The sequence below is a fragment of the Populus alba genome, chromosome 1, assembly GCF_005239225.2.
Source record: "Populus alba chromosome 1, ASM523922v2, whole genome shotgun sequence".
Classification (NCBI taxonomy): domain Eukaryota; kingdom Viridiplantae; phylum Streptophyta; class Magnoliopsida; order Malpighiales; family Salicaceae; genus Populus; species Populus alba.
Window position 1 is genome coordinate 52,865,282 of NC_133284.1, and position 10,755 is coordinate 52,876,036.

The window sequence follows — 10,755 nt, forward strand, 5'->3', positions numbered from 1 at the left end:
GACTAAAATGAAAAACACAAATAAAAGATGGTTTTGCTAAAATTAGGGCTAAACGTATAGTTTAATTCTTCAACTTTTCATATTATAAGCTTTCAATCCCTAACAATTTATACAATTCAATGTTGATCCCAAATTTCATTTTCCTTATTTTTTAGTCCTTTGGCTTGAGGGAGGAGAGAGAGAGTGTTGCTAAATTCTAGTAGTAGAGAGAGAAAGTCTCAATTGAAACCGATTCTAGGCACAAAACAGGTGATTTTGGTTTCAATGTGTTTCTTTTTATGAGTAAAGTTTAGACAATGTATTGTTTTTCCTTAAATTTGACTAAAATTGTGGATTTGAATCTGAATAGAATTTTGATTTTGGGATAATTGTGGGTTTCAAAAATAATTTTTTGATTGTTAGAGGCTAAGGATATGTGTTTGCCAGGTGTTTTCATGGTTTTTTCAGGTCAAAATATGGTTAAAAATTGGTTTTACTTAGTCTAAAACAAACTAACCTAATTTTTCAGCGACTAGAGGTCACCAAAATCTAGGCAGTTAAGGCGATGTGTCGTTTGCTTGAGTAAGGCAGGTGATGTGTCGCCTCTATTTTTTTTCAAATCACTAAGAGGCAGACGACTAGTCATTCTTCTCTTAAGAAAACTATATATATATATATATATATATATATATATATATATAAAAGGCTTAGGTGCATGGGCTGCTCCAGGGTCGCACACCTATGCCTTTTTGTAGAGGTTTAGAAGCTCTAGGCTTTCTTAGCATGAGAGATTGAGTTACCTTCATCATCACTCCATTCAAACACCAATTTGTTCATTCTTTTTCCACTCAGTTCTGCCTTCTTAGCTTCTTCTCTGTCTCTCACTTGCTCAAGCTTGCATATCTTCAATGCTCCTCTTAGTTCTTTCAAACATCCCAGCTCTTCAACCATATGATCTGGACCCACAGCAAATATCGGCAGAGTTTGAAGGCGTCTTAAGAGTCTCACCTCAGCTGGCACAAGCTTTGGATCATCAAAATGAAGATGTCTCAAGCTCACTAAATTCCTCATTTTCTTGGGAAGCTTTTGCATTGAGTAACAATCAGTGAATCTTAATGTTTCCAAATGGTAGAGCTCTGTGATGGATTCTGGTAATGCTTTGATACTGGTACGTGAGACATCAAGATATCTCAAATATCTCAGCTTGCAAATTGAATCTGGTAACTCAGTGATATTAGACTCCTGCAATTTGAGAGTTCTCAAGCTTTCGAATTTCCAAGGCCCATTGAGTACATCAACCATTGAGAAAACAGTTCGTAATTTATTAGCATCAACCGCTGTTAATGCTGCCTCGTCATCCCCACGAGATACGAGATTTAGATGACGAATATGAGATGCACCATCAACAGCCGAACCCTCTTCCAGATTTAACGCTTCTGATTTTGAGACCTGTAATTCAAGATCATGCACTAGATCATGCATCTTGCAACTTGTTACGATCTCACACTCATTCCTTTGAACATCTTGGAAAAAGGAATTTGCAAGCAAGTCATTGAAATACTTGCTGCCTTCGTCTTCCATCCTCCCATTTGATGGCCTGAGAAAACCTTCAGCCATCCAAAGTTGAACCAGCTCTTCCCTTTCAATTACAAAATCTTTAGGGAAAATGGAACAGTATGCAAAATATTTTTTCAGTGATGGCGATGACAGGTAATCAAAACTTAATCTCAATATGCGCAAAGCTTTTTCTTGTACATCCCAAGAATCCCAATTTCTACTCTTTAGAATTGACTGCCACACATCTGCCTGCTTTCCGTGAAGAGTTCCTCCCAAAACATTAGCAAGCAACGGAAGCCCTCCACATTTCTTTGCAATCTCTGTTCCAATAGACTCCAAGTCTGAAGCTATTGTTTCTCGTCCACCCCCACTCACCTTTTGCTTAATAATGGACCAACATTCTTTATCTGTTAGTTTTCCCGGCTCGTGCTGAATACCAGGAGAAGTCTCCATCATGTCTGCGACTTGCTTTTTGCGGGTTGTAACAACAACACCATTCCCATTCATGCTGTTAATTTTTAACAGTTGCTCCTTCAAATCATTCCACTTATCGAGGTCTTCATTCCACACATCATCAAGAACAAGAAAAAATGTCCTCTTTTCCAGCTTTTTCTTAAGGTTTTCCATAATTGCATTTAGGTTGCTCAACCTACTTGTAGTTTCATCAACATTTTGCAACATCTCTCCTAAAATCCTCCCTTTACTAAAATCATTAGTAACACAAACCCAGATTGTTATATCAAAGTGTTTTCTCTCCCGCACTACTTCACAAACTTTTTTTGCTACAGTAGTCTTTCCAAGGCCAGCCATCCCCACTATAGGGACAACCGGAAGGACATGTTGGTGTTTGGTCAAGCTAGTCAGCAATTCCATAACTTTAGAGACATCATCCTCCCTTCCTACAACTTCTGAGCTGTCAAGGAACGAATGTGTCTCTCGATCTGGGTCCCAGCTAACTTCTTGAGCTCTATCTAGAGGTAGAGATGTCAATCCAAGCCCGAATCCGGCTGCATCTTTCCGGATTTCATCCAGGGCTCTATTGATCTTCTTAACTTTTTGACCCATAATCAAACGGAATGCAACAGGATTGTGGAGTGAAAAGCAATCACGTACCTTTCCCTTCTTTTCGTCTTTTCGGAGAATCTCATAAGCAAACTCGTCCAGAACATCTTCAGCATCGTAAGCTACATCCTGTAGGTTCTGCAGCCAACGCTTCACAGACTCGTCTGTTACTGCCCTTCTGGCTGCGTCTTGGAGCACATCTTTGATCATGGTCAAGGACTGGTTGAGCTTTCGCAGCTGGCCCTCCAATCCCCAAGCAAGTCCGATCCCTTCAGCAGCAATGGAACTCACCCTTTTCAAAGTCTCCTCCAAGGCAAACGTAAGAAGAAGCTCTGCTGCCATATTCTCCGTCTCTGTTTGTTTTTTTTTTTTTTTTTTTGGGGGGGGGATCAAAGAAGAAATTTTGAGCACAAGAGAGAGAGAAGCATGGTGTGAAATATTAAAAGATGAAACGAGGTGTGTTTGGAATAATGAGATACAGAGCATAGTTGCATGAGGGTCCCTTCCTCCCTAATTGATTGATGGCTGTTGGCAGCATCTTCCTCGAACCACTACTGTCATGTTGTTATGGCATGGCTAAGAAAATTCCACGGACGCCTTTGTCGGCATGGTATTTGGTATCACTTTTAAACTGACAGTGTTTAGAAAAGAAAAATGAAACTTAGAAAGAATGGACTTTGTTACTGTTGAGAATTGCCAGAAATCTTGATCTGAACAGTAGAAGCTTTTACTGTTTTATTAGCTGAGAATTAAAGAATATGATTGCACTTTATGTTGCAATCTTTACAGATATTTATACTGCAAAACAAAACAGAAATGCTACAATAAAGCATAAAAATCCGCTACAATCTGTTAACATACTAATAGATCACCTAATTCCTAGAGACTAGGACGCAATTAATTATTTGCATGAAAACAGGAAATACAGAGCATAAATAAATCTTTGACTACTTCTTCTTTGACTGGTTCTTTACCAGTTCATGAAGCAATCTTCCAACTTTTAAACTATACCAAATACCATGCCGACAAGAGGAAACGATTCCAAGCTATTGATCATGAACCTGAGAAACTAATGGTGTATTTATTTTTCATAGTTGGAGCAGGCAAACCCTACCTAAGCAGCCGACATTTCAGAGAAGAAAAAAAACCAGCCGACAACCTCTGTTCCTGGGATTTTGGTCCTATAAAACTCTATACACGTGTTGAATCTTCTTGCCCATCACTTTCTAGTGGAAAACATAAAGGGGCCATGAAATTGAAACCTCGACAAGGGGAAAAGAGGCCCTCAGACGATGCAAATTATGTTTTTCCTTTCGCTTTAGGCTTTATTTGTTTTTACTTCATCAAGTAAAGTGTTTGATAATAAATTAAATTATGTTTTATATTATAAATTAAATTTATTAAAATTTAAATTTAAAATGCAGTTTTTATACAGTAGTTTTTAGTTTTTACATGTTTTTTTAACGAAATTTCATAAAACCCTGTTTATTTTTGCGTTTCAAAAATGTTTTGGAAAAAAATTGAATGTTTTTTTTTTATTCAAATTAATATATTTTTAATGTTTTTAAATCATTTTGATACGCTAATATCAAAAATAATTTTTTAAAAAAATAAAATAATTTTATTTTAATGCATTTCCAAGTAAAAAACAACTGCAACCACACTTCTACCAAACATTTTGTATATATTTTTTATTACGCATAAATTTCAATCATAATTTTTATCAAATATATATCTAAATCCAACAACCACACATAACTATATTTTTCAAAAACTTATTTTTTAAAATAAAAACCATAAGTAACAAGTTACCTAAAAAAACAAACATTTTTTTAGTGTTTTTGGGAGTATTCATGACAGACACTTGGAAAGAGATGTATCCATGCAGACCAGACACAGGCAAAGAGGTGACAAATTACCCAATTACCTTCTTCGTCACTTGTGTAGGCTATGGCGGAAGTTCAACGCATTACTTCACCCGTCTACATCATCTTTCTTCATAGATCTCAAATCCGCCTGCGCTGATTGGTTGATTCAATAGCATGATAACTCTCAGATCATGATGGTTTTTTAATTATTTGAACAGTTCACTTTATTTAATTCGATTTGATAAACTTGATGACTAGATTAATCCTATAAAAATTCATGTAAGATTATCTAATCAATAATTTTTATATAAAATAATATTATTTCATTAAAAAAACTCGATAAACTTATTGTTATAATCAATAATTTTTATATATTTAACCCATTACCTAAATCTCGAATCAAATTATAAAACAGGCTGATTAATATAATTAGTATGGTTTTAGTTTAATAAAAGACTATATTTTAAAAACACCTTCCAGTAATAACTACTAATTATAATATTTGTAGTGTCATTAAACTACCACTTATTTTAAAGAATTCATTTACGGCTACAAACCTCATATTGCATCCGAGCCCTTTTTTTTTAGAGGAAGGTATTTTTATGTTCTAGACAACATGATACAACTACTCAACTACTATAAGCAATAACTTGCCTAGCTAGGTGTTTTAGAACCCACAATTTCTTTTTAACCAAATCAATGTGGAATGTGTAATTAAGAGTTTATTGTTTTTACTCGGATCAACTAGATTATGAGTCTACTTATATTTTTAATCAAGTCATATTGAGTTAATTTTTCCACTTTTTATCTTTAAACTAGACCGATTTAGGTTTCGAATATATCAAGTCTCATATTGTTATTGAAAACTAGCATATTGGTATGCGCTAAGTAGTAACTCAATAACAATTTTTTTTCAAGTGTTTTCAAGTGTAAAAAAATATTAAAAATATAAAAATATTTTAAATGTATTGAATTTGATAGCCAAGTTAGAACCAAGAGACTTGAGTCTTGCGGCAAGCTAGACCTAAAAGCATTGAATCAGGTGGTCATGCTTTGACCCAACATGCGTTAGTAGCTTTTGAAATAAAAAATAGAAAAGACAAGGCCTCTCATGATCTTCTGAACATTTATAGTATGGTCTACAATGTAAACACTTTATATCTATAATGCGGTTCATAATTTAAACATTTTATGTACATATTTTAAAATATAGTATAATATGATGAGATTAATAATCTATAAAAAGCTACCATTATAGCTAAGAAGCTTCAAAAAGATCTATCAGCTTTCAACTTTTTTAGCGTGGGATTCACATGAGCTCTCAAATAAAAACTCTACTTAACCGAAAGAATGTGGAAAGCCTCCACTACTATATTTGCCCCAAACAAGACCTTATGGTCTGCCTGTATGAGAAACCAAAATGAAAGGACACAACACATAAAAATCATGGCATGCATGTTTGTGAAGCAATTGGCACATTCTTATTGTAGATATTAACATTAAATGTTACATTTAAATTGAGTTGATTTATATCTATAAAAAAGATATAATTTTTCTTTTAAAAAAGAGTTAATATTTAAATCGAGTTATTTATATCAATAAAAAAGATATAGTTTTTCTTTTAAGAAAAAAGGTTAATACAACGTAGTTTTGAAGAATTTGTCTTTAAAATTAAACCAAATTTTAACCTAGTTCTAGGTTAACCCAAAAATATTGTTATCACGCCACTACTTACCAAGAAATTAATCATTGTTAATTGTAATAATGATTTTTTTTATTGCACCCTTATAAGCCCAAATTGATGGTCAATTAAAACACATTTATTAATAAATTACAAGATTAAAAAATAGATGAATAAAATGAAAAACATAGATAAAAGATGGTTTTGCTAAAATTAGGGCTAAACGTATACTTTAATTCTTTAACTTTTCATATTATAAGCTTTCAATCCCTAACAATTTATAAAATTCAATTTTGATCCCAAAATTCATTTTCCTTATTTTTTAGTCCTTTGGTTTGAGGGAGGAGAGAGAGAGAGTAGCTAAATTCTAGTAGTAGAGAGAGAAAGTCTCAATTGAAACCGATTCTGGGCACAAAACAGGTGATTTTGGTTTCAATGGGTTTTTTTTTATGAGTAAAGTTTAGACAAGGTATTGTTTTTTCCTTAAATTTGACTAAAATTGTGGATTTGAATCTGAACAGAATTTTGATTTCAGGTTGATTGTGGGTTTCAAAAATAATTTTTTGATTGTTAGAGGCTATGGATATGTGTTTTCCAGGTGTTTTCATGGTTTTTTCAGGTCAAAATATGGTTAAAAATTGGTTTTACTTAGTCTAAAACAAACTAACCTAATTTTTCAGCGACTAGAGGTCACCAAAATCTGGGCAGTTAAGGCGACGTGTCGTTTGCTTGAGTAAGCCAGGTGATGTGTCGCCTTTATTTTTTTTCAAATCATTAAGAGGGAAACGGCTAGTCATCCTTCTCTTAAGAAAACTATATATATATATATAAAGGCTTAGGTGCATGGGCTGCTCCAGGCTCGCACACCTATGCCTTTTTGTAGAGGTTTAGAAGCTCTAGGCTTTCTTAGCATGAGAGATTGAACTTTTTTTTTTTTTTTATCCATTACAACTGGATTTGTTTTTTTTTCTTGCTTATTTTTTGTTTAATTTTATCACCTAATATTTGGTTGATTATTAATTGGGTAACATAATTTATTTCAGTTTGATTTTTTTTCCAATCGCTTTGGTATTTTGCAGGTTCTTAATTTTATAGATGTATATTTTAGATCAAATATTATAAAAAGATTGTTGAACCCTGTTAAGTTTGTGATCTAGGTCATGAGTTTGGTTGGTTTACTTTGACTGGGTAGGAATTAAACTAGATAAAACTTTATTTTTCGCATGAATAGTTCTTAATTTTTTTTTTAATTATATACATGCATAAACTTTTTAAATTTGCTTGAGAATTCTTTATGTACAAAAACATGTTGTAAAAAGTTTGCATATATATATATATATATATATATATATATATTTTAAATAAAAAACATTTGATCAGTGGTGAAACGCTGGTCAAATAACTAATACTACTATTACTAATTCCAGCCTCACCTAGGAGTGAGACAACTAGCCCCCCAACATCTACATGCAGAGTGTGTTTATTTATGGGTTAGACTGTGATTTTGAAGTTTTTTTTTAGTTTTAAATTAATTATTTTTAGTATTTTTTATTGTTTTGATGTGTTTATATAAAAAATTTTTAAAAAATATTATTTTAATACATTTCAAAATAAATTTTTTTAAATAATCTAATCGTATTTTACAAACAAGACTTGTAATAGGTTATACCATGTTGCAACTATGCCACTACATGTGTACCATTATTTCCATTTCTTGTGTGTCACAATATATTTATATTTATATTTACAGTACAACTATGAATGAGATGGTCAAAGATGGAAGGGAAATTATTAAATCAATTGATCTATTATAAAACTATAACATAGGATCAGGACAACGAAGAAGAAAGGAAGAAAAGTTGTCTCTGTGAGTGACAATGATACGATGCTTCTTTTCATGTGGAATTTTTGGTCCAAGACTTTTTTGCGCATGTAAAATTGTGAGGGGATGCACCTTAAAAAGGTAGGGTGTCATTTGCCCATGATTCTATTCATTGGGATTTATTACATTGATGCCAATTCTTTTAATATCAATTAACAAAAGCTAGAGCTTGAGTAAAATTTAAAAAAAAATTAAGTTTATATATATATATATATATATATATATATTATTTTAATACATTTTTAAGGTGAATTTAAAAAAATTAAAACCACTTTAAAAAAGCAACCGCTACAATATTCTTAAACACCCCTTGGGAAAGAGAATAGATGCTGAATTTAAATGTAATAAAATAAATTTTATATTTATATCTCTATTTTTCCAACCACATACGTTTCTATCCCTTCTTGTTGCATTTTTAAGATTAGTATATATCTATGAGTCTTCCTATGATCATGAGCTAAATGCAATATTCCTATATTGCTTAAAGCTAATCTTGGACCAAGATTATTGTGTTATAATTTTGAGTTTGAATCTTTCCTTTATGAATCCAATGCCAAAAAAGAAAAGAAAAGTAAAGCACACGAGAATGAGGAAGTTGGTAAAGTAATTGGAGTTTAACAGTGTGAATATGATTGTTTTTCAAATAATTTTTTCGTACTAAAATATATATCAATGATATTTTTTTATTTTTTTAAAAATTATTTTTGATATCAGCACATCAAAATGATTTGAAAATACTAAAAAAATATTAATTTGAAGTAAATAAAAAACATTAATTTTTTTCTAAAACATTTTTAAAATTTAAAACAAATACTACAAAATTCATCGAGGCTTTACCTTTCTGGATGCTATGTGTCAATGTGACACTCTTTCAAGCTCCAAGTTGACAATTTCCCACATAAAATTAAGTTCAAAAGTGTAATGCCAAATAATGTTCGTTCATGGGCAATTAGGCCTTTTGTTTTCCTCTATAAATCAAGCCCCAGGTGACAATTGCATATCTCTTATCCATCCATGACAAAAATGAATTGAAGTAATGTTTTATTTATGTAGAGTAGGCGGACTTACTATTGTTAATTATTTGTTGTTATTATTGTATATGAGATTATTAATTATTTGCTAGCAATTCTTAGAAGATAAAGGGGGTGTTTGAAAGTATGATTCTAATTGCTTTTTAAAGTGTTTTTTTGCTTGAGTGAGATAGGTGATGTGTCGCCTTTATATATATTTTTTTCAAATCATTAAGAGGCAGACGGCTACTCATCATCCTTTTAAGAAAACTTGAAAAAAAAAAAAAAGGTTTAAGTGCGAGGGCTACTCCAGGCTCATGCGCCTATGCCTTTTTATAGAGGTTTAAGAGCTCTTGGCTTTCTTAGCATGAGAGATTGAACCTTTTTTTTTTTTAAAATCCATTACAACTGGATTTGTCTTTTTTTTTTCTTGCTTATATTTTGTTCAATTTCATCGCCTAATATTTGGTTGGTTATTAATTGGGTAATATAATTTATTTCAATTTGATTTTTTTTCCAATCGCTTTGGTATTTTGCAAGTTTTTAATTTTATAGGTGTATATTTTAGATCAAATATTATAAAAAGATTGTTGAACCCTAATAAGTTTGTGACCTAGGTCATGGAGTGTAGGTGGTTTAATTTGAGTGGATAGGAATTGAACTTGAGAATTTTTATTTTTTTTGCATAAATAGTTCTCAATTTTTTTTAATTATATGCATGCATGAATTTTTTAAATTTCGCTTGAGATTTCTTTATGTACAAAAACATTCTGTAAAAAGTTTGCATATATATTTTAAAAAAAAATAAAAAAAATTTGACTAGTGATGAAGCACGGGTCAAATAACCAATACTACTACTACTACTAATTCCAGCCTCACCTAGGAGCGAGACAACCAACTCTCTGATATCTACATGCAGAGTGTGTTTGTTTATACGGTTAGATCGTGATTTTGAAAGTTTTTTTTAGTTTTTTAAGTTTTAAATTAATATTTTTTAGTATTTTTTTTATTGTTTTGATGTGCTCATATTAAAAATCTTAAAAAAATATTATTTTAATACATTTCAAAACATTTTTTTTTAAATAATCTAATAATATTTTACAAACAAGACTCGTAGTAGGTTATACCATGTTGCAACTATGCCACTACATGTGCAACATTATTTCCATTTCTTGTGTGTCACAATATATTTATATTTATATTTACAGTACAACTATGAATGAGATGGTCCAAGGTGGAAGGAAAATATTAAATCAATTGATCATATTATAAAACTATAACATAGGATCAGGACAACGAAGAAGAAAGAAAGAAAAGTTGTCTATGTGAGTGACAATGATACGATGCTTCTTTTCATGGGGAATTTTTGGTCTAAGACTTTTTGCACATGCAAAATTGTGAGGGGATGCACCATAAAAAGGGTGTCATTTGCGCATGATTCTATTCATTGGGATTAATTACATTGATGCCCATTCTTTTAATATCAATTAACAAAAGCTAGAGCTTGAGTAAAACGCTCATGCGGCTAATGCATGAGGTGCGTGTGCTTGCTGCTCAAAGCAACTCGCCAAACCCTGTATTGGAAAGAAAGTCACGTGCATGCTAATGCAAGAAAGAAAATGGGAGGAGCTACAAGTGATGAGCGATGGTTGAGGAATAGAACCAGTAGCACGAATTCAGACTTGGAGGACCTCAATTATAGGAGATATAATTTGA

General features: G+C 31.9%; 1 protein-coding gene across 1 annotated transcript; it reads right to left on the reverse strand.

Annotated features, from left to right (window-relative positions):
* Nucleotides 1-747: 747 nt before the first annotated feature.
* Nucleotides 748-2,940, reverse strand: LOC118063032 (putative disease resistance protein RGA3). Its single transcript, XM_035076941.1, has one exon. It carries the CDS (start codon nucleotides 2,938-2,940, stop codon nucleotides 748-750), a length of 2,193 nt encoding a protein of 730 aa, XP_034932832.1.
* Nucleotides 2,941-10,755: the final 7,815 nt, after the last annotated feature.